The following is a 24,748-nucleotide window of genomic DNA, read 5'->3' on the forward strand; positions in this document are numbered from 1 at the left end:
CAGGGTATTTAAACTGTCCCCCCAGAGAACAAACACGTGGTTTTCTGGTCTTCTCATCTCCATCCCTTAGGGGCTCCATCCCTTGGGGCTGGGAGGCTACCCGGGAGCATTAGTATCCATTAAATGTGGACTTTTTCTAATTTGGTTTGATTTGGTCTGATTTGGATTATTGTATTGGTGGAGAGACTTATCGGGCTGTAAAAACTTTTAAATAACCTCCATCTCTGCCACCATAGTTATTTTGTTCAAGGGCCCACCCAACTTTGACCAGGGCAGGGATGACTGGGGAAAGAGGCTAACCATCCTCAGAATGGGTTGTCCAGTCGAAGATTGTTAGCTCCTATGCTGAGGTCATCTTTTGCTGAGCATTTACACGGAGCTGAATTGTCTTCACACACTTTGTCCATTTGGAGGATTCTGCCCACATATTTCTAATGAGAATGTCTCTCTCACCAAGTTTTCTATGGTGCTTCTTCCAAGTCCCTGGCCATCCAACCAAACCACTGGTCACAGTTCATGCTTCAGTAAATAGTCACACATTTGGCCATTTCTCCTTATGAGCAAAGTGTAAGACCATGCGTACTGCCTGAAATTCTGTCCACTGTGAATATTTTCCTTTATCCCAGTGTCTTTCATGGTTGTCCCAGAAAGGGGTGGTAACACTGAAGCTGGCAACTTCTGGGTGGTACCTGAATAAACTGTCAGTAAACCAAGCCCTGGTCTTCTCTTTCTCAGGCAACCGATCACAGGGCACATTCCATGAAGCCATCCATGCATGTCTCTCTGGGAACAGATAATACTCAGTTTAGATCACATGGTAACTTGGTGCCCCACCCCCAGATTTCTGCTAAGGCTTGATAGCAGGGCAAGAGCTGTCTTAAGGGAGACCAGTCAGCACACAATGATAGAACCTTGGTTCTAAATCCCTAGCCTCTGCTGTGATTTATGCATAGCGGCCTGCTGAAGACCCAAGACAGTATCCTTGTCTGCCAGTGACACCTCGGGTACTGTCAGGTCTGTTCAGTCATATAATCTAAGTGGTAGAGCGTTCAGGACCTGTTTAAGATCACTCTCTTGTTCCAGGTCCCACTCAAAGCTGGCTTCTTTCTGAGCCACTTGGTGTATAGGCAAGGGAAACAAACCTAAGTGAAGAATGTGTTGCCTCCGAAATCCAAATCGGCCCACTAAGCACTGCACCTCTTTCTTGGAAGTAGAAGGGGCTGGGTACAACTTATCCTTAACCTTAGAGTATCTATACACACTCCACACTACAGGACTAGAAATTTTACTGAGGTAGAACACTCTTAAATGAATTTATTTCCTGTGCTCTGATGTACATACGTATTACCAACAAGTCCAAGGTGTTTGTTGCCTCCTGCTCACTTGGTCCAGTCAGCTTAATGTCATTAATATAGTGATAGCCATCTGTCATGCTCCATGATCCATCCCCCCATCTTTTACGCAGGCCAAATAGAGTTAAAGGGAGATGTAGCAAGAACCACCAACCCTACATCTTTCAAGTCCTTGGTGGTGCATTAGTTTCTGTAGTCTGTTCTAGAATGTGATATTGGACCACTGTTTTTCCTGTTATGTAGTTGGTTTTTTTTACTCTTTGGGGGCCTACCACCCAGCTCCCAAATAAATACATGGAGACTTATTCTTACTTATGTATGCCTGGTCTTAACTTGGCTTGTTCCTAGCCAGCTTTTTTTTTTTTTTTTAACCTAAATTATCCTGGTTCTCTTTAACTGCATTTTGCCTCTGGGCTTTTTACCTTTCTTTATTCTTTATATCTTTCATTCTTACTCTGTGGCTGTCTATGTGGCTGGCCTCTGGTGTCCTCTCCTTTTCCTTTTCTCACTGACTGAGAGGGTCATTCATTCTCTCTGACTGGCAACCCTGCCTGTTTCTCTCTCCTGCCTAGCTATTGGCTATTCAGTTCTTTATTAGACCAATCTGGTGTTTTTAGGCCGGCAGAGTAACACAGCTTTATAGAGTTAAACAAATGCAACACATCTTTTGTATCATTAAACAAATATCCCACAGCATAAGTGAATGTAATACATCTTAAACTAATATTCCACAACACTGGTATGTTGGACTATCCAGATCATATCCTATAAGCCAGTCTAATAAATTTCCTGTTAATATATGTATTCATTCTGTTGGTCCTCTTCGTTTAGAGAACCCCGACTAATACACCCACCATCACTGATAACATCACTATCACCCATAGATAAATTTATAGTCATATGTATCCACTATTACAGTACAACACAATCATTCCACCGCCCTAAAGATTATCTTTGCCCCCTCTTTTCTTCCATTTGATCTTTGCTGTCTCTAATAGCTTTCCCCGCTCCAGAAAGTCACATAGTTAGAATCACTGAGATACGTGGCTTTCATAGATTGATCTCTTTTACTTAGTAATATGCATTGATGTCTACCCCATCTTTTCATGACTTGTTAGTTCATTTCTTTTTATTACTAATAGTATTCCATTTTCCGAGCCTGTCTTCTAGGCCAGTCAATAGTTATAGCTTGCTGACTTCATAGCTGGCCGTGATTGATACTAGTTTTCTTACCTAGTGGCTTGAATAGCACCTTCCAGCACTATGTAGGATGAACTGTCAAGGTCAGCACCGTTGTTGACTATTATTTTAAGGTGTGTTACTTTGTTTGTGCTCTGGAACATTTGTTTAATGATGCAAAGATGTGTTTGATTAAATAAAATTCAGCTGCAATCAGGAGGCTGCATCAGCAACTGACAGGAAGTGGTAGGGAGGAGCCAGGTGGAGAAGCGCTTTTTTATGGAGGCTTCTGGAGGGACACGAGCAGGAGAGGGGGTGAGCTGCTTGTTCTTCAGTCTCTCTGAGGAGCAGAATTCTATTTCAAACCTTGAATCTTCAGTTCTCTAGAGGGACAGAGTTTTAGTTAAGTTCCCTTCGTAGCACCTGAGGGAACAGAATTTCCCCAGGCTGTGGCCCTCCTGGGCTAATGCTGATACTGCTGATAGCAGCCAGCAGAATTGCAGTTACTGTTTCCGACAGCTGTGGGTTAAAAGTCGGCAACAATTTTAAAAAAAGAGCACACCACAACGCCTGCTTGCTTTCACAATGTTTTATGACTTAAGCATGTGGTGTGTTTAGTAATAAGGTCTTACCACCATATTCTGGATGATAACCTAGAGTATTGACGAAAGCTTGTAATATTTGTGGGCCTAAGGGACCTCACTGGCTGTGCTGGTTAGTTCTATGTCAACTTGACATAAACCAGAGTCATGTGGGAAGAGGGAACATTAATTGAGGAAATTCACCCACCAGAGAGTGGCCTGTGGGCAGGACTCTGGTATGTTTTCTTGATTGATGTGAGAGGGTCCAGTTAGCTCATTATGGATGGTGCCATCCCTGGACTGGTGGTTCTGGGAGCCGGAAGAAAGGCTGAGCAAGTGCTGGAGAGCAAACCAGGAAGCAGCGTTCCTCCACAGGCTCTGCATCCGGTCCTGCTTCCAAGTTCCTGCCTTCCATGAAGGACTGTAATGTGGAAGTGCACAGAAATAAACCCTTGTCTCCAAGTTGCTTATGTGTTTTATTCCATTTATAGAAACCCTAGCAATGACACTAGCCAACAACTCCAAAAGAAATAACTCATACCTGACACTTAACTTTTTTATCATTATTTTTATTGTTTTATAGGACAAGTTTTATAGGGTAACTTGGTTTTCACTCTTTTGTGTATATGTATATGCCAGTTGAATACACTTCTGTGAATAGGTATGTGAAGGTCCGCCAGCCCTTCACTAACAAGATAGATTTAATGTTTTTAACAAATCTGAAGTCATCTAAGTGTTGTTCCAGAGGTGCAAAGATAAACACGGGAGCAGCCCACACTTCCTTTCTCCCCCTCCCTCCACTTTCACTTTGACCTTCACAGTTTGAAGTCTGAGCCAGCCTTCCTCAAGAGGAAGAGGCTGCAGTTGGCTGCTGGTGGTCTCCTCTTCCCTAGCAGCAGCAGGGAGTTAGCGAGAAAAGGCTGGAAAATGAGACCTCAGAAACAGTGGCCCTGGCCAGTAGTGGTGGTTAGAACTGTTTAACTCAGAGACTGGCAGATGTCCTGCAGTGCCGTTCAGATGCTGCTGGGCCATCCCAGACTCAGCCCATGTTTAAGACAGAGGTTGTGTTGGGTCTTTTTTGGGGCCTTCATTCTGATGAGTCCCAACTTGAGGCCATTTCCAGTCTCTCAAGTCCCAGGCCTCCCTGTTCTATGTAACCATGCTTGCGTGAGAAAATGGTGCACAGCTTGCCCAAGAGAGCATGTGTTGCATGTCCAGTGGCACAGCTCTCCGACATTTGCCTTCCTTGAGTGAATTTGGAATTGATCAGTGTGTGCCCTTGGTCTGTTGCTATGCCTGTTGTTGGATGTCTGTCAGAATGTCAGCAAAAAACAGTGCTTAGATTTTTTTTCCCCTAAACTCTGCTATAAGCCTGAAGTCTATCTGTGAAATAATGCCCAGAGTTAACTCAATGTCAGAAGGACCAGAGGATTACGTGTTAGTATTAATTGTTCTAACAACAAAATATTCAGACCCCGTTGCCCTGAACAATCTACTGATTCATGACTCTTCAGCCTCTGGATATTTCTCTTACATTCTTTCATTCATTTCTACTTGACTCAGTTTTCCCTGATATTTTAGAACAGGGAGCAAAAGGTATCTACAAAAGGCTAATGCCCAGTAAGAAGCAGTAAATGGTGGCCTGTGTTAAAGTGTCTTCTGGATCTCACAGATGTGATGCTTGGTTGTGTATTAGGGTAATTGCTGTTTAGCATGCATCAAAACCGAAAGAGCTCAGTTATGCAAATTAGTGGTTCAGTCGCTTACTGTGTGTTTACATACAGGTTCTTCAATTTTTATTGAGTTTTATCTGAGCCTATTAAAGTTGTCATTGTATCTTGTTTCCAAGATTATCCACATCATTCATCCTTGCCATGATCTGTAAGGAACTAGAAAGTTCTGTTGTTGATGCTGATCACAATGGACTGCTTCCTTGCTGTTTGGAAAGTTTGAAGTAACTGAGATAACTAATTTCCACTGTCTTGAGAACAATCAACTCTGCGGAAAACTTTCTCTGGCAGCTCCTCCCCCGAGCCCTGTGTTTTTTGAGACAGGGCCTCACTCTGTGGCACAGGTCGACCTGGATCTTAACTGTGCATGTAGCCCAGGATGATCTCATCCTCATGCCAGTCCTACCTCTGAATGCTGTAGTTACAGGTGTGAGCCACTACACTTGACCGAAGTTTTCAGGTAGACACGTTAAGTCCCTTGAGAGTCTGAGCTGCTCGTCCATGGCTGGATGCTTAAAGAATGAGTACAGTGGCTGTTTTCACACTGTATAAATGTTATTACGTGAGATAAACGTAAACAGCAATGTGATTCAGAATGTGAAGGCCCCCATAGATGGTATGAATGTCCAAGGTCTGTGTGTAACCTTGTGCACTCCGGTCTGTGTGCATGTGTGTGGAGGCCAGCGGACAACACAGGGTCTTTTCCTCAGTTGCTCTCTGTTCTGTATTTTTGAGAGAGACTCTCTCACTGAACTTGAAGCTTCCAGTTTAGGCTAGGCTGGCTGGTCAGTTAGCTCTGGAAATCTGCCCTGCTCTTCCTTCTGTGCACTACTGTACTGAGATTACAGAAAGAAGTCCCCACCCCCAGCTTTTTTATATGTGTTCCAGGGATAGATCTATGCTCATGTTTTTGAGGCAGGCACTCTACTGACTGAGCCACATCTCTAACCCTTCTATTTTCTTCATCAGTAAACCCACCAATCGATGGGCATGTAGATTGATTCTTAACTGGTGGCTTTCTCTTCTAATGATTCTATCATGCTGACAAATAGGAGTGACTTAATGTAGTTCCTTCTTAAGGAACATTAGATCCATTCTTGTTTTCTCTAGTCTCATTCTTCCTTCAGTATGCTGGTCACCAGCCATGTGTGGCCGTTTAACTTCATTAAAAGGAAATGATATTAAAAGTCAGTCTCTTGGTCACATGAGGCACTTTTTACGTGCTCAGTGTCTCCATGTGCCGAGCACGCACAGCTTTCCCGCGGCTGTGTGGGTTACATTGGACAGGGCTCTCGTGCAGCGAGTACTGATTTGCACAGTTAGAGCTCTGACTTCAGCACTTGCCTTTTCCCGCACTGCTCATTCTGCGGCAGGGATTTCTCAGGGCTTCTTTTTTGGGGGAGGGGGGGAGTGGGGGTTTGAGACAGAGTTTCTCTGTAGCTTTGGAACCTGTCCTGAAACTTGCTCTGTAGACCAGGCTGACCTTGAACTCACAGAGATCCACCTGTCTCTGTGTGCTCCCCCCCACCGCCAGTGCTGGAATTAAATGTGTGCGCCACCATCTCCCAGCTTCTCAGAGCCTCCTATGTGCAGGTCTCCGTGCTGTGCACCAGGAAGTCTGTTGAGGAAACATCACAGTAAGAGCTTCATCCTACCACACTGTATTCAACAAAGATACTTTTAATTCTCCCAGTAAGCATGCATGAAGTTACAAATAGTATCTATATTGCCTTATGTTATTTATTATAAAATATGATCAAATACCAATAAAAAAGTGTAAGATAAAAATATGTACTCTGAAACAAGCTACCTTATCTACCTTGGATGCCAGTTTTGAATGACAGACTTGGTTTGAATTCTCTCTAAAGGATCTTTTAGAACATGAACTGAAGTGTTATCAACTTGTCAGTCAGTGGGTGGGTCACAACCCCTTTAGTGGTTCAACCTCCCTTTTCCAGGGGTCACCTAAGACCATCAGAAAACAGAGATATTCATACTACAATTGAGCAAAACTTATAAAGTAGCACCAAAAATGTTTCTGTGGTTGGGTGATCACCACAACATGAAGAAAGAACTATATTAAAGGATTGTCACATTAGGAAGGCTGAGAACCACTGATTTAAATAGATAGTTCTCCTATTTTGATTTCTTAACCTACTTATTTTATAAAACACACCCCCATGTTTTCTGTAGACTTTATACTATATGTACTGTATAGTAAATGCTGGGAAACTGAAGAATTTGGACCCATTCCTTCAGATGGACGGGGCCAGTGTAAATGATACAGAGTGCTGGGGAGTGTGTGTGATGGAGGGAGTGTGTGTGATGGAGGGAGGATATTGCTCTTACATGGTTCTTTCCTTTTCCTCCACTTTTCTGTTCTTTTGGAGAATATAAGGTCCTAATGGATAGATTTCAAAATTTTAAACACATTTATATTGTTCTTATTTTTTTGTTAAGATGTTCAATCTTATTTATTTATTTTATTTTGAGGCAGAATCTCTGTGTTTAGCTCTGGGTGACCTAGAACTTGTTATGTAGTCCAAGCTGACCGCAAACCCAAAGAGATCTGCCAGCCTCTGTCCCCTGGAATACTGAGATTGCTGGTGTGTACCACCATACCTAACTTATTTAATTATCTTCAAGATTATTTTTATGATTCATTTATTTGTCCATGTGCGTATATATGCTGCATGTATGCAGGTTCCTGTATAGACAAGGGGGTGTTAGGTCCCCTGGAATGGAGTTGTAGGCAGTTGTGAGCTGCCTGCATGGCACCTGTACTGAGTCTTCTGGGAGGGAGAAAAGTGGTCTTAACTGCTGAGCCATCTCTCCAGTCCCGTCAACCCCTCAACTTTTTATTTTGAAGTTTGACATTACTGTTAGGACTGTGTCTTCATAGGCAGAGATGCAGTGCACATCTGTAATTCTGTCAAACAAGGCTGTCCCCCAAAGGCTCGTGATTACTGTTGCTTTCATGTACTAAGCATTTTAAAGATGCATCCTACGGGGAAAAGGTACTGCCTCTAAAGCAGTGGTTCTCAGCTGTGGGTCGTGACCCCTTTGGGGGCATCAGACAACCCTATCACAGGGTCACCTAACGCCATTAGAAAACACAGATATTTGCATTATGATCCATAACAGTAAGGAAATCACAGTTATGAAGTAATAATGAAAATAATTTTATGGCTGGGGGTCACTGCAACATGAGGAACAGTTAAAGGATCACAGCATTAGGAAGTTTGAGGACCACTGCTCTAAAGTAACAGTCCAAAATAGACTTTTAATTTGGGAATTCTAATGGGAAAATCGATAACAAGTTAGAATAAAGTTAGAAATAAGAGAATTGATCAGTTTTTTTCTTTCTTTCTTCTTTTAGGGCAAGTTAAAGTCTTCAGAGCACTGTATACATTTGAACCCAGGACTGTAAGTATTCTGATGTAAGCTGTAAAATTGACACAACAACCTCAGGTGACTTTATTTAGACACCTGTTCTGGCCTGAGTAGCCTGTACTTTCTGCCCTGCTGTACGAAATCCACAGGATGAGTGTTCAGTCCCTCCCCACCGCTCTCCCACAGCGAGTCTAGCTAATAAGCCTCAGGTTCATTCGCATGTCCCGAGTTTGGAGGTCAGAGACTCCTTCACATGCTTCTCTCCTTGTGTGTGGGGACGTCTGTTTTCAAGTCACCAAGTGGCCTGCATACAGAAATATCTAAACTACAGAGACTCCACTCCTTGCTTTGCTCACACACCAACCTTCCTCATCCTCTCCTTGACCCTCTACCTCACACCCCCTGCCAGCCTTCTTTTATTACTTATTATATTATTCTTCCATCTCTTCTGTATGCACCTTTCTCTGTGAATCCAGGTGTCCACCCACCCACTCATGGTTTAGTGAACCCGTTTTGTGTCACACACTGGATGGGCCTTGCGGAGAGTGCAGCCATAGCTCAGTGACTTGTAAGAAAGCTAGCTAAGCTTGAGGGAGCCGGCAAGCGCCGTTCCTCCATGGTTTCTCAGGGCTCCTGCTTGGGTTCCTGTCCTGATGGAAGTGTAAGCCACATCAGCCCTTTCCTTCACTCAGCTGCACTTGGTCAGAGTGTTTTAGCAACAGGAAGGACACCGGAGCACCCTCCAGAACACCCATTGTTTTTCCCATAGTTTCTCCAGAGCGTCCATCATCATTTGCCTGTGTCTCCCAGCACTTGGGAAGCAGAGTCAGAGGCAGGTGGATCTCTACGCATTTGAAGCTAGCCTGTCTACAGAGTTCCTGGACAGCCAGGGCTACGTAGAGAAATTCTGTCTCAAATAAAGAAAAGAAAAAAAAAAGAAAAGGAAAAAGACTCCATCCCTGAGGACAGTCACACTTTGAGGTGCTGGGAGTTGGAACAGCAGCCCAGGATTGGAGAGGAAGCTCAAAAGCCTGAGCCTTTTGAGGTAGTGGCCTGAGCCCAGAGTCATCTTTAACCTTCCTTACAGGGGTCTCTATCTCTTATGGGGTCAGGATCACTCAGGAGGATAATTGTGGAGGAGAGCTCACAGCATCATCAGTTGCTCCTCCAGACCAAACAAGCAGGAGGTCATACAAGCTTCCTTTAGAATGAGGCCTGTGTCCCCTGAGGGTAGAGACTGCAGTGACTCTTGACACCTGTGCTGCTCTCCCCAGGCGTCCTTAGCTGGGTCCCTGTTGTCCTTTCTCACTGGCCTCCTCCAGCTGTGTGCCTCCTCCCGACCTTCTGCTTGTCCTCACGTCCAGGATGACTCAGGCTTCCCTGGTAGGTTAATGTTTCCAGTGTGTGGCTTCGGTCCTCTCTCTGCTGCACATCTGCATCTCACTGTGTGGCCCTCTGCAGTGTAGCTCTTGTTCCTAGTGTCCCTGGCCCCCTGCCACTCCTCCTCTTGTATCACCCAGAAGACTCAGGAGAACCCATCTCTGCACCTTCTCTCAACCCCTGGTGTTGCCTCTTCTATGCCCATATGAACTGTTAGCCCTTCCATGAATGCTGCGCTGAGCACTCCCACGAGAAGTGGGTGCCTCTTACTGTGACCTGCTCAGGCACAGTACTGTCCAGGCGGGTCCCATCTGGGGAGCAGAACCCAGGTTCAGAGCCTGTGCCAGGCTTTCTGATTTGTCCTGCCTCTTTTGCTGCTTGTGACCTGGAGATGACTTCACCTTTGTCTCTGTTGTTTTTAGCGAGACTGGTAACAATGCAAAGGCGGCAGCAGCTGTAGGAGTCGCTATTGCTACTGAGTACTGGCTGCTATATTGATAGACATTTACAAATATCTTCTCTTTGCTTGATATACTGATTACTAATTTATCTTCATTTCTTCTCTGGAGAAAGTTTCTCTGTGCTATTTCTTAAAGTCTAAGTTATTAATGAGTATACAGGAGAAATACATATTTAATTCATTAGGTAATTTTGAAAGTCTTCTCTCTTTAAATTGTGTCTATAATTCTTGATATGCTGGTCCTGAGGATCAGTAATGGCCATTTCACGTCCTGTCATCCCCCGTCCTTCATGTTCTCCCTGAAGCATCTTTCCTAGTGAGCAGGAGACCACCAGCTCAGACAGGCCTTGTTTTACCTGTTTTTAAACACTGAATATCCTCGCAGACATTAATTTATTTTTGTGAGTATGTGACCCTATCTCTTGAACACTGCTGGAAGCATTGTTTGTTTCCCTGTAACAGACAGTCCTCGTCTTTGTATGGGCACGCAATACACTGGTCACTTAGCATGTCGTGTGCAAGGCACATACAGCACACGCCATGACACAAGGACACCACAGCACAGCACCCAGGATCCTTAGCACACTGTGGCACACAAAACAACATGCTTAGCATTGAGTATACCACATGCACAGCACATCATGTACTCAGCATGCAGTCACTAAGCATATCCTGGACATAGCACACCTCATACCCAGCCCACCTAATTCACAGCACACTACAGAATATGCTGAAAATACAGCCAAGTGCTTAGCACCACATGCTCCACATTCTGAACACATCGCTCAGTATACTGAGGCCACAGTACTACAAGTCCTTTCACACTGTATGCTTGGCACACCAGATGTACAGTGTACTGTAGGTATAGTAGGCTGAGCTTGTACCGTATAATTGTTTGTAGCATGCCAACTACATACTTAAAGCATTGTGGCCTGGAAATACTGAAGGATGAGCTGGAAGCTAGGAGCCCTTTGCTCGCATATACAACGGGCGCGAAGACCATGGTTCTGCTTTTAGCAACTTACAACCCCAGAAGACAGTGAGAATGGTAACCAGCTCTAGTTCTGGTAATGTGTCGCCTGGGTAGAGCAAGCAGTTGTGGCTCCTAACTATCTATCTTGTTTCAAGGACAGGCATTTCTGGCATCACCCGACCTTCTGTGATTCTAACTCTCCCCAGCCCCCATTTGGATGAAGTGTCACACAGACACACCTGCCGGACTGGCTGGCCCAGTGGGAAAGCATATTGGCAGGAGGAGCAAACAGTGTGCTGGAGGAGTGTGGGTTTCTGCAGGAGAATCAGATGGACTGCTGGGTCGTACAAGGCTTGCGATGCTGCTCTAGGTTATAATGTCAGAAGGAGGTCTAGAATGGGGATCCAAAAGCTGCGGTAGGATCCCAGCCACGCTCCCCTCTGGGATCATCAGCCTTTCTCTATCTGCTTGCTAAACAGAGGTACTTAGGACCCAGTTCTGCTTAGTAGGTCTTTGCAAGGCTCCAGCGAGGTCCAGCGTACTTTGCATAGGAAAAGAACTGTTTTGACATTGCTGTCCTGCGCTAATGAGGAATTAGGATGAGGGATGTTTTCCAAACAACCATCACTGAACTGGGCCGTGAGACTGATGACCAGCAGTGGCAATGTGGGATGTTTCTGTGAGAGGAAACAAAATGGGCTTGGAAGTTGGGGCTTCACGGTCTGAGTGTCACGTGCTGTGTGACAACCTCATCTTTAATCCGGTAATACAAAATGGCCCCATTCGTTAGGATTGTTGGAGAGGGTTGAATTACTATTTGCAAAGGCCCTGACCAGTGTATAACACATGAGTAACTATTTAAAATAATAAATGAAAACATTCATAGAAAATTTATTTTTGTATTTTTAAATCTAAAAAAATTCAGAAGTAAATCACAGTTTTTCTAAGCTTTAAAAAAGACATATATTTGCACAAACCAGTAAAATTACTGCCTTGGGACTCTGTTGCCTGTAATATATATCGGAATGAAAATGTACATTTGCACTCAGTACTAATAAAAATTTACAGTTGGTATTGTGGCATCAGTCATCGCTTGCTCATTTATTTATTTATTTATTTATTTATTTATTTATTTATTTATTTTTGGCTTTTGCTTTACTTGAGACAATGTCTCTCTCTGCAGCCCAGGCCGGCCTTAAGCTTAGAGCAATCCTCCTGCCTTAGCTTCCTGAGTGCTGGGACCAAAGGCACAAGTAACCATCCTAGCTTGCTTCTTTGTTCTAATACCTTGTCATTCTTCAAGGAGAGGTGAAAGAATGTGACTACAAACCAGAGAACAAGCTGATGTAATGACGTGTTCATGGCATCATTGGGTCTCCGCTTTCCATTTCTCCTCCATGAATATGAAGCCAGGAATGTAAAAGTAGAATCCTCCTTGAACAGTTTACGTTAAGTGGTCTGTTGTGAGTTCTTAGTGGAAAATGTGATTCTTTTAGGTAATGTCTGACTTCAATCCTTATTGACTGTACAGTCCCCAGCAGTGTCAAGAATTGCATAAACCATCCCTTAGCCAGGCTCGGAAAACCCAGCCCTTTATTTTGTCCTTTTGGAAGAAGATACTGTGTAGGTAGTGTTGTACTTGAGAGCTATTACAGGAGAATAAACTGTAAAAACTAATAAAATGGCTGGGCAGTGGTGGTGCATGCCTTTAATCCCAGGACTTGGGAGGCAGAGGCTGGCAGATCTCTGAGGTCAAGGCCAACCTGGTCTACAGAGTGAGTTCCAGGACAGCCAGGCCTGTATGGTAAAAACCTATCTCAACCCCCCCCCCCCGCCCCCAAACCCAGCAAACTTTTTTCTCCCAGACTGAGCGGCTGCTGGTTGTTGTCTCATTGATCAGCAAACCTGACTGGGTGTGGGGGGTTGGTAGAGGAGTGCAGTCTCCCTTCCGAGCAGCTGCGGTCCACATAAAGCTGGGTCAGCACAGTGACGTCTGTCGTCAGGCCTCTCAGCTTGGTGACATTTTCCTAAGATGCCCTTTGCCAAGCCACAAAATAGGAGAATTACCTAAAAGATGCTGAGAGTTTTGACTTTGTTTTAAAAGTTGAGGTAAAACTCACACAACATAAAATTAATCATTTTAAAGCCAACAATTGAGTTCTGGGATTACTACAGTTGCCGCGGTGAGCAACCACTTCCTTTACCAGGTTCCAACACATTTCCGTCACCCCAGAGTCAAACCCTGTGCCCGAGAAGTGGCCACTTCTCATTCCCAGCTCACTACTCAGTTCATACAGAGAAGTAAGAGTTAGAGATCTGGTGTGTGCATATATGTACACTCAGGCCTGTTGTGCATTTCAGACTTTTTTTTGGCAGAGATTTTTTTTTCACATTTTTGTTTGTTTCATGGGTGAGTGATCTTACTAAAGATGGAAATGGGTTTTGAAGGGGACTAAAGTGAGAGGGAAAGGCAGTTCCTTACTCCTGCAAGGCGCCGATTGAAGAGGGCCATTGGGAACTGTGGGTGAATGGACAGGAGCAGCACAGAAATGGTTTCGGGCGTCTCTACTGTGGAACGGGCACATCCGACCCTTAGAGAGCCCCAGGAAGTGCAGCCAGCGTAGACGTAGCTGCAGGTCACCTCCACCCCCACCCTCACCCCGCACGCGTGCGCACACAGAACAAACACACCATTCCCGTGCCTTGGTACTTTCTAAGGAGAGACGATAAAACGCCGCCTTAATGCTCTGAGATGGCCACAGTGTTCAGTGCTGTGCTGTGGTGATGAATGTGGGACTCGCTTAAGTGTCCTCAGAGGATCCCGTTTGCAGCGAGTGTTAAAGGAAACTGTCTGTCTAATCACTTTCTGTGTCGGCGGCGCATCGAAAGTATTATTGGTCATCCATCTTCAAAACAATGCCTAGAGAAAAATCTCAGAGGTCTTTTGTTTCTCTGCTCCTGAATATTATTTCAAATGAAGTTACAGTGCACTTCCTCAGGTCCAGTGGGTTTAACTAGTTTTGTGTAACTTCTGCTGTAAATCAAAGTATAAAGGCAGTAAATGCGCTAGGAAGTTGCCTTTCAAAGAAGCCAGTTGTTTGGGGGACATCATCAGTCACCAGTTTCTAAGTTTTATATACGGCGAATCTTTCATCTGACTTCATATTGTGGTTGCTTCAAGCATGATGCAGTTGAACAGTCTTTGTTTGTATTCAGGGAAAGCGGCCATTAGAATGGTGTGTGTGGATCAGCTGTGAACTGCAATCCATCATAGGGCAGAGTCATCCGTCCTCTTCCCAGTCCACCCCTGAGAGGAGGGCACTTGGGGGGATGAATGGGCGAAATAATTTGTTTCACTTATATCATTTTTCTATATGTGGAATAGGCAGGAATAAAGTCTTTTTCTTCTAGATATTTTCCTTCAAGTATTATAAAGTATACTTGGTAATAGCAACAAATTTGGAAAATTCCTGTGCATAATTTACGCATAATCATCATTTCTTCCTGTGTCTGTACTTAGTGGTTTTTTTTAGCCTCTGTCAGGATCTGAGATTCTCTTTCAGTGGGCATTGGACTTCCTGTTTACTCAGAAAGTCATGGTGTTATCTGCTGGCAGAAATGAGATGTGGAAACCAAGTGCTACCTTTCTTCAGAGAGTTCGCAGGGCACTTATGGCTCAGGCCAGTGTGAAGGTGCGAGCTGTGAAGTTAGCACCTGGAGTTGCTAGTTTCTGGATGGCTTCTTGTATTTTAGCTCTTTAGGCTGTCAAAGCTGAATTATATATTGATATACAATTAATATAACATATAACTCATGTATGATAAAAACTCATTCTCTCTCAGCATAAAGACCAGGTAATAGTTTTCTGAAAATAAGCAAATATAATTATTAATATTTTTCATACTCTTGATTTTGGACATTTAGCCACATGTGTACGTAGATACATGCATACATACATACATACATGCATATATATATGTGTGTGTATCACACATATGTTATATATGCGTGTATATGTATGTATGTATCTATGTATATCATCTACCATAACTTTTAAGAGGGAACATCCTTGCTTTGTGATAAAAGGATTAAAAGGTGTTAGAAACTCTCGTGAAACAATTATTTGAAAACATTCATCATGGGACAAATCCAGCTTTAGAATTCAAGTATTAATTTACTATAATATTTTTGTTGTATAGTTTATTGTTGATGTTAATACAGAAGTAATATTGTAGCTGGGCAGTGGTGTTGCATCCTTTTAATCTCAGCACTTGGGAGGCAGAGGCAGGCAGATCTCTGAGTTCGAGGCCAGCCTGGTCTACAGAGAGAGTTGCAGGACAAGCTCCAAAGCTACACAGAGAAACTCTGTCTTTAAAAAACCAAAAAAAAAAAAAAAAAAGGAAAAGAAAAGAAAGAAAGAAAAAGAATACTTTGGGATTTAAATTTTAAAAATGAAAGAAATCACTGTATTCTAAGATAGGAAAAATCACATGGAGTTAATGTTTGTTTTTTCCTTCTAGCCAGATGAACTGTACTTTGAAGAAGGAGATATTATCTACATCACTGACATGGTAAGCCCAGCTAAAGTTCTGTACTACTACATGCATACTAGAGATATATCAACATAGGGCTCCACTGTTTGATGTAGCCGTAATATTGTGAATTGTAAAATAATATTATTATTTTAAGTATGTATTTACAGAGTGATATGCATGCAGTCTTGCTTTTTGACACATTTATAGTCACATATCATTGGCAGTAATTGTTTTTTCATCACTAGGAAATAGTTGAATAAATTTCATTGTGGCCACAGATGGAATTCTGCAGCCATACAAAGAAATATCTTTCACATACTGTTCTGATGTAATTCAATACAGCTAGATAAAATGGAGTATATTATGCCTCACTTAACTAAAAAAGGGTGAGAAACAAATATGCTCCTATTTTCTGACATTGAAAATAAAGAAAAAGTTGTAAAATATTACTTAAAAAGTAGTTTTCTCTATTTGAAGGAAGGAAAAATAGATTTTTTAAAATTATAATTTGTTGGGGCTGGAGAGATGGCTCAGAGGTTGTGAGAACTGACTGCTGTTCTGGAGGTTCTGAGTTCAATTCTCAGCAACCACGTGGTGGCTCACACCTATTTATAATGAGATCTGGTACCCAGAACACTATATACATAATAGATAAATTTTAAAAAATTATAATCTGTTTTGAAGATTTGACTTTGGAAGCATACAAACATTTAGATGGCTGTAAAATTAAATCATTAAAAGCAGTCCCTAAAAATTAAGAACAAAATGAATCAGATGACTTTAATCATACTCTGGCAGTTAGCTCAGCCAGGCAGAGAGGAAGTATTTTCTCTCCATAAGACTTGCAATCTGACTAAACATCTCTAGTGACTATATCAAATGGAACAGAATGCCAACAAATAAATACATAAATAAGTAAACAAATAGATAAATAGTGCCCATCTTGCCTGGCAAATGCTACAAGGCTTCTGTGTGTTTGAGGCTTGCGTTTGAGGGCAGCTGAGTCACTAGGTCACTGGTGTCTGTTGTGGGTTCTCAGCAAAGGAGAAGGATGATGTGCAGGTGTCAGCCAGTAAAATGAAGGAGAAACACAGAAGTCCTTCATTTGAATTGGAAAAAAGATCATCTTTTATCTTTGAAGAGGGCCTTAGAAAAATGGACAACCCAGTAATAATATATTACTCTCATTGAAAGGAACAAGGCCCCTTTGAGAAATAGCTAGTGCCAGCTCTTGTTCATTAAATGTCCAGGACGAACTGAATATCTTGTGACTGGAATAGAAGGCAGCTTCTTCAGAAGACTGCAAGGGCCACCATACTGGAATGACCAGTAGAACAGGATGGCCAGCCGTGAAATGGGGGCAATTTGAGCATCAATCAGAGTAACAACCCTCAAGGATCGAAATACTATTTTAAGTTTATCATTCCCTAATGTTACCTGAAAACAGATCTCGTTACAGTGAGGCACTGTTCAGGAGTCAGGTTGTTTATTCAGCTGCTAAGGGAAAAAGTCAGCACTAACTCTCCATTCTTCCTGACCCTTGTCTTGAATGATCTGAGAGCTGGTAAGGGAAAGCTACTCTTTAAAGAGATATGCTACTTATTTAAATGGGAAAACACCCCATTCTGCCACCCCTGTGATTGACAGCAGCTGCATTCCTCCAGAGGCTGCCTTGCCTTGCATGTTTCCTGAGTGGGGAAATCAGTACCACCCGTACAATAGCCTCCCCAAAAGTGTGTGCCAGAGTCTGCCTGAGCTTTTAGAACTCAATAGCAGCTCAGGGACAATGCATGGAAAAGAGGCATGTGTTTAACAATAGCATACCTTTACAACAGGCCAAATCCAGACTGTTTCAATGTCTCCAGAAGAAATTGTTTCTTCAAATATGTGTGTGTGTGTGTGTGTGTGTATGCATATATCTTGAGAGCTAATAGACAACAACAACAACAAAAAAACTAACAAAGAGAAGAATGGCAGAGGCACCTGTAAATTAAGGGTGATGTGAAAGGGAAATTAGTTTTACTCTGTGTTCTGTATTTGAAATCTCAAGCTGTGGACCATTGGGAATTTTGAGTTTTGACTTAGCTATTTGATGACGTTAAGGAATCATTGGGGAAAAGTTTGAAACTGTAGTCATGGTGTCACAGTTGCTTTTGAAAAAATTATCTATCTTTCGGATACATGTTCTGATTCTGCAGAGTAAAAACTACACTATTTATCACTAACCCTGGCAATCCCAGAGTGGAAAGCATGATGGATGGTGGGGATTATTGGCCACAGCAATGAGCCACGCACTTAGGAAATGCTACCACATTGTTCTCTCTGCTGCTATGTAGGCATGAACTTCTCTAGGATAAAAGTTATGCAAAAGTGAAGCTAAAACAAGAAGAAACTTAAGAAAATGTGGCGAACCATAAGAGGATATCATAGGAGAGATGTTAAAGTCGGGCCATCTAAACTCTTTAGCCTTTTTCTCACACACTCTGGTTTGTCTGATTGAAGACGTATGATGTATACCTGATGTGAGTGGGAGGTGCTGCTGTACTTAGGTTTGTGATAAGGGACATGGACCCAGATGGCAAGGGTTTGAGGACCCAAATGAGGACTTGGGGACCCAAATAGTTTCAGCCACAATTACATGCTGATTCCACTGCTTTCTTGGCAGAGTGATACCAGCTGGTGGAAAGGGACATGCAAAGGCAGAACAGGACTGATCCCAAGCAACTATGGTAAGTACCAGCTGCACTGTGAGCCTCCTGTTTATAGGATGGCCATGCCTACCAGGTGTGCACAGACCCAACTCATTGCTTATGAGAATTCATTGTAACCTGAAAACCCACACAATTTCCAGGGAAACACTGTGGATTCTGTTCCTAATACTTTTTTAAAAAATGCTTTTAAACTCTAGATTAGAGATAATTCCTCTAGTTCCATAGTTCTTAACCCATGGGTTGCAACTTTTGGGGGTCAAATGGCCCTTTTACAGGGGTTACATATCAAATATCTTGCATATCAGATATTTACATTATGATTCACAGCAGTAGCAAAATACAGTTATGAAGTAGCAACAAAAATAATTTTATGGTTGGTGGTCACTACAACATGAGGAACTGTTTTAAAGGATCACAGCATTTGGAAAGTTAAAGACCACTGCTCTGGCTTGTGGTGAAGAAGTCCCACTTTGTTAACTGAGAGGTAGACCAGTTGTACTCTTAAGTGCTAATCAGAGCTGCTTGAGGAGCTTATTAAGATGTAGCTCCTCTGTAAAACTATTAGTACTTGTAGTTGGAAGATGGGCAAAATAGGCAAAAAAAAAAAAAATTAAGTAGAAACTAGCAGAGTAAAGTTAAAAAGGCACAGAATTGGTCAACCGGAGTCCCTGATTTTAGTCTTTTTCTTCCAGTTAGTAACAGGGTGCAGTACTAATGACCTCCCTGAGTGATCCCTCTGGATTCGATTCCATATCTGTGTAGTGGGACTGCTGGGTTTAGATCCACTTGTAGGAGCTTTTTAGGCTTTAGTGGTCCATGACTCCTTAGACTGGTGGTAGAGCGAGCATGGCCCTGGTTCTCAGCACTGCCAGTGGACTTGGCAAATGTCAGAGGATGCCCTTCAGGGGCACGGAGGCTTCATGTTCAGGTTCCTCTGAAGTCCCCTACGTCTGAAGTCCCCTACGTATTTTTCCACCGTGCTGCATTTCCAGCCTTGGCCATGTATACCACGGAAAGTATTGACATAAAGTCCTGTAAAGAACGTCCTACCCCAGCTCTCTTAGGACGGCAGGCATGGGCCTGAGGTGACACTGGAGTGGCAGTCTTCCTCTGGACACTCCTGCTCACTCTAGGGCCACAGTGGCTGACAGCAAATAGACAGCTGCTGTCCAATGACCGTTCAGTGTCGCTCGTAGTCACTGCTGCTGCCCCTAGAGGGGACTCGGAGCTCTTACCAGGTGTCCTCCAAACAAAATTGTTCCACAGAATGCTTATACCTTTATGGCTGTTTCTTTATTAAATGGTTGAGTAAACTTGATGTTTGGCTCAGGGATTTGTTTGGGTTTGTTTCTGTTTCCGTTAATGGCTACGCTTACGGTTATGCTTGTTATGCAAGTTATGCTTGCAGCTAACTGCTGTGCCACTGCCTTCTTGCTTGGCTTGGTTTCATTTAACACAAAATCCAGCCCCTTTTAAAAGAGGTACTATCAATTATGTTTTATTCCTTCTAATCTACACTAAGTAATTGATTAACCTGTTGAATTCGAGGCTCTGGCCATGAAGCTGGGTGCCCAGGGGGCATGACCAACTCCCGTCAATCAATGAGTGACTTCAATGGTGGGCTTGCATTTTTGTTTTCTATCTAGTGGCTGAGCAGGCAGAATCCATTGACAATCCATTGCACGAGGCTGCAAAAAGAGGTAGGTTTGTTTCTCTTTTTCTTTTTTGATAGAAGATATGGTATATTAAAATGCATAGGTTTCTTTAAAAAAAGTTTCTTGTTATTTGAGACTCTCATACATGTATACAAGTATTTTGATAATTCTTCCACCTCCAACTCCCTCTTCCCTATAACATGTCCCATTCCAACTACATGTTCTCTTTTTAAAATAAACAACCCCGACTCCAGTTATTGTCCTTGTGCACATGAGCTGTGGGGCCATCCACTGGAGTGTGGGCAACCACCAGTGGTCACAATCCCAAGAGAAATGGCTTTTCTTTCTCCATCAGCTGTCAATTTCGAGTAGCTCCTCATCTGGGAAAGGTGCCTCATGAACCCCTCTCCCATTCAAATGGGCATTTTGATCAGTGTGACTTTGTGCATGTAGTGAGTCCTCGGGTGCCACAGCCATGCCAGGTCCAGAGGTTTGACCTCGTGTGTGTAGTGAGTCCTTGGGTGCCACAGCCATGCAGATCCAGGAGACAGTGTTTCCTGGTGCTCTTCTCCATCCCCTGGCTCTTACATTTTTTCTGTTTCTGTATTTGGGAATGTTTCCTGAGTCATGGATAGAGAGGAGGTATTTAGGGCTGAACACGCAACAGTCACTTTCCCCAGCCCTTTGACTGGTTATGAGTCTCTACATTAACTGCTGCCATTGCAAAAACAAAGCTTCTCTGGCCATCGTTGAGAGCAGCACTGATCTATGAGTATAAACATGTGTATTTAGAAGGCAGTTGTCAGTTATCCACTATGGCCTGTGACATTCCTAGCCATGGGCATCAAAAGGGTTTTATAGTAACAGGTCTCAGAATCAAAGACATTGATTATCCCCCATAGAAGTCATGCCACTATTGCAGATTTAGGCACATCTTGCTTGGCAAGTCGATATTATAGCAAAATGCCTAGGTTTTAATTATATGGTTGATAAGTTTTGTCAAGTTTATATATATATATATATATAAACTATATATATAGATATTATATTATATATTAATATATTATATATTATATATATATAATCTATATCTATACCCAGAGCACCAATGCCAAGACCAAGATCTAGAACATTTCTGTCATCTCAAAATGTTCTTTCAGTAGCATCCTACTTAAAACCCCGCCTTCCCTAGAAGCAGCCTCTGTGCTGACTTCTGTCACCCTAGAAGGCTTAGGGTGGTTTCCATTTTAAAATTCTAGGTAATAGCACTTTCTTGAGCACTTCCCTACATTGTGCTCAAAGTAGGACTAGGCAGGTGGAAGGAAGGTCAAGATCTGATTCTCGAAGCTCAGAGGCCCATGGGGCAGATGGGTGTAACAGGTCTTTCAAGCGCAGTGTTCTCAGTCCTGGAGGGCAGGAGGGCAGTGATGTCCTGGGACATAGCACTTAGGAGAGTGTTGATGTGGGAGAGGCTCCGCCCCAACAAGGATGATTGTTGTCTTGATCCCCACAAGCCTGGGATACTCACTGGCAATATGAGGGGACATATTGACTGTCACATAACACTGTGATAAAGCATTCTTCTCTCACAAGGCTTTCTTCAGGTAGAGGCCCAGGCTGTTGCTAAACATCCTACAGTGTCTGAGGCAAGCCTCACAACAGAGAATTTCTCTGGCCCCAAACACCATGGCGGTTCTCTTAGGAAGGTCTCCTTTGAATGATAGGTAGTGTGATTGCAGCCTCAGCAAGCTATTTGATTCTGTCCCATATCTGCATATAAGCCAGGGGAAGCCTTAGACTAACTAAAATGACATCTTAAATATAACCGGGTTTTTTGTAAATGAGATACTGAGGATTTTAAATTAATGGCTGTTTGTCAGCGCAGAGCAGTTGTTTAGAGCAGCTCACTTAAGATACTATATTTTTTTCTCCCTAGAGTTAAAATGTCTTTAAATATGAATAGGTAGAGTTTCTGTTTGTTGTTAGATTTTTGTATTGCACCCTGCCTTTCAGAATTAAACAGAGATTAAAACAACACGTCTTTGTCTTTCCTCTGAAGCAGAAATACCTTTAGATCCATTTTTGCAACTTGTCCTATTAAAAATGGATGTTACTGCTGTCCATCAAGAGTGCAAATGCACCATAATAAGTGCATTAGCGGGCAGTCTTATTTTAGAATTTGCTGATTAATCCATCACAAATGGGCGTTTACAACGGATGAAATTGATTTAAAAGCAAAACAAAGAATAAAAGCCTTTTCTTGTGCTTTTTATAAGTATAACATTCTTTCAGGCAACTTGAGCTGGTTGAGGGAGTGCTTGGACAACCGAGTGGGTGTGAACGGCCTGGACAAAGCTGGAAGCACAGCCCTGTATTGGGCCTGCCACGGGGGCCACAAAGGTACTGCATCTTGCTAGTTACACATTTCTGTGCTGTTCAAAATTGCCTTTACCTAAGGGAGCATACTTTCTTAAAATGATAAAAACAATTCTTCAAATCCTTCCGAACATCCACCAAAAGCTGTGTTTCTGGAAATTACGGAGCAGTGGGGTGGGGCATGTCTGGTGAGCCCCACTGTGCAGACCTCTTGGAAGGCTGGGAACTTCCTTTCCTCTCTCAGGCTTCAGAATGTACCAGAAAACACCAGTGACAAACCCGCTCTCACATCCCACACAGGGAAGGCATAGTTGATTCCTGTAGCTTTCCCTAGCTATGCTTTGGGCCCTGCATTTTAAGTTTAATGCAATATTTAAAAGTACCACACTGACTTAAGTCTGCAGTCCTGTTGCCATCAGTAATAATGGCAGGTTGAGTTCTGTGTACTTCAGTGAGGCCCAAACCCCACCGCCCACTCTTTTTTGCCAACTGAGCTCTGTGCCTTCAGATCTGAAAGTTCTCTTTTGTGAGGTGCCTTTTAGGTTTTTTCTGTAATATAAAATTTGAGAAACTTGTAAAACTTCTCTAGAACATTCTCCTAATAAGCCTTGCCTTTCACTATTTGTGATGTGTTGCTTTTACAAAGTTTGCTGTTTCTGTCGTAATAAACTCCCTTTTCCGTTTGAATTGCAGACATAGTGGAGGTTCTGTTTACTCAGCCGAATGTGGAGCTGAACCAGCAGGTGAGGCTGCTTACCATAGGGAACGCATTTAGCACACCCGCCTCTTTCTTTGACACAGTACAACATGTGCATGTATACAGTAGTTTAGTTGAATGCTACAGACACATGGAGTCTTGTTGTGTGACTGTGTTTTGTGTTGTTGGTACTGGGATCTGAAGCCAAGTCCTTGCACCGTTCAGGTGTGCATCGGAGAGCTACAGCCTTGGTCCTTGTGTCCAGTTTTCTGGCAATACAACACATGCTAGAGATAATCGACTTACAGAGGGAGGTTTCCTTCGGTCTGAGTTTGGAAAGTGCCATTCCATGATCTGTTGACCCCATTGCTCTTGGGCTGGCACCAAGGTAATCGAGGACATGGTGGAGCAGGTTGACTGGCTGGTGAGAATCTCCAGTGAACAGTCTCACCACCCATTAAGCACACACCCCAGGGCATGAAGGGTTCCCACTTGCCCCTCTCCCCAAGACTCTGCTGCCTCCCTCTGGATAGCAGCATGCCGGGGACCTCTGGGGTCACTTAAGATCGAAACTAGAGCCAGGACCCCTTTTCTAAAGGTCCCGTTCTCCAGACTCCCAAACATGAGTCTGAGGAGACAAACTCCTACCACTTCTAACTCTGGCAGGCTGCAGTCTTCATCTGTGACCTCTTTTTCTCACTGAGTCTTTGCCTTTGGTGCTCTGAAAACTCATAAGGATGTGCCTTAGTGCTGCCTTCCCCTGGTGACTGCAGTGAGGTCTTTCAGCCTAAGAAATTACCTTGTTTCCTTTCCTACATCTAAGTATTTTCTTTATTCTTTTGATTCTATAGATTGAACCTTAGATTTTCTTTTTTATCAGAGATTTCTTCACCTTTATCTTTTAAAAATGATTTCCCATTATAAGTTTTTTTCCCTTTTTAAGTTTTTTTTTTTTAGAATTTTTTTATTTTTATATGTATGGGTGTTTTTTTTGTTTTGTTTTTGCCTGCCTATGCACCACATACGTGTAGTACCAACAGAGATCAGAAGAGGGCGACAGATTCCCCAGGAACTGGAGTTGCAGACAATTGAGAGCCTCCATGTGGTTGCTGGGAATTGAACGTGAGTCCTCTGGAAAAGCAGCCAGTGAGTGCTCTTAACCACAGAGCCATCCCTGCAGCCCCACCTTGATTTTTATTTTTTTTGATTCCCCAAAGTTCTATATTAATTTTCTATTGCTATATAACAAATTATCCAAGGATTAGCAACGTGTATTGGGTGGGTTGGAATTCCGAGCATGATATCACAAGATTCAGGATCTCACACTGTAAAGCCCAGGTTCCATTGGAACTGGGTTGTTGGGAAGCTGGAGGTTCCCGTCTAAGCTCACTGCAATGATTCAGGATCTCGTCTAAGATCATTGTAGTGCTGAGATTTGAGCTTTTTGTCCCTGTATACAGATGCCCTCAGCTTTTAGATGTCCCTCCCTTCTATCAGGAGGTCACAAAATGGCTGTTTGATGTTCTCCTCGTGGCCAGTAGGTGGCGTTTGCTCTGCCATTTATCCTTTGTTTTTCAAAGCCGGCCTGACTTGATGTGCCCTACCCAGAATAATCTCCTTTTCGGTGAACCCAATATCTGCAAAGTGATGGGCTTTTTATTTTTTAATACAAAATGTTACTATGTTCCCAAGACCGGCCTTAAACTTGTTGTGTAGACCTGGATAG

General features: G+C 43.0%; 1 protein-coding gene across 1 annotated transcript in view; it reads left to right on the forward strand.

Moving 5' to 3' along the window:
* The window catches only part of Ostf1 (osteoclast stimulating factor 1), a 51,698-nt gene that overhangs the window by 20,338 nt on the left and 6,612 nt on the right, over positions 1–24,748 (forward strand). Inside the window, exons 2-7 of the mRNA XM_048429845.3 lie at positions 8,222–8,268; positions 15,569–15,619; positions 18,249–18,312; positions 19,941–19,994; positions 22,242–22,349; positions 23,019–23,068. Of these exons, the coding sequence (XP_048285802.1) occupies positions 8,222–8,268; positions 15,569–15,619; positions 18,249–18,312; positions 19,941–19,994; positions 22,242–22,349; positions 23,019–23,068 (374 nt within the window). The remainder of the gene's footprint in view (positions 1–8,221; positions 8,269–15,568; positions 15,620–18,248; positions 18,313–19,940; positions 19,995–22,241; positions 22,350–23,018; positions 23,069–24,748) is intronic.

The sequence above is a fragment of the Myodes glareolus genome, chromosome 7 (assembly GCF_982192425.1).
Source record: "Myodes glareolus chromosome 7, mMyoGla1.1, whole genome shotgun sequence".
NCBI classification, from domain to species: Eukaryota; Metazoa; Chordata; class Mammalia; order Rodentia; family Cricetidae; genus Myodes; species Myodes glareolus.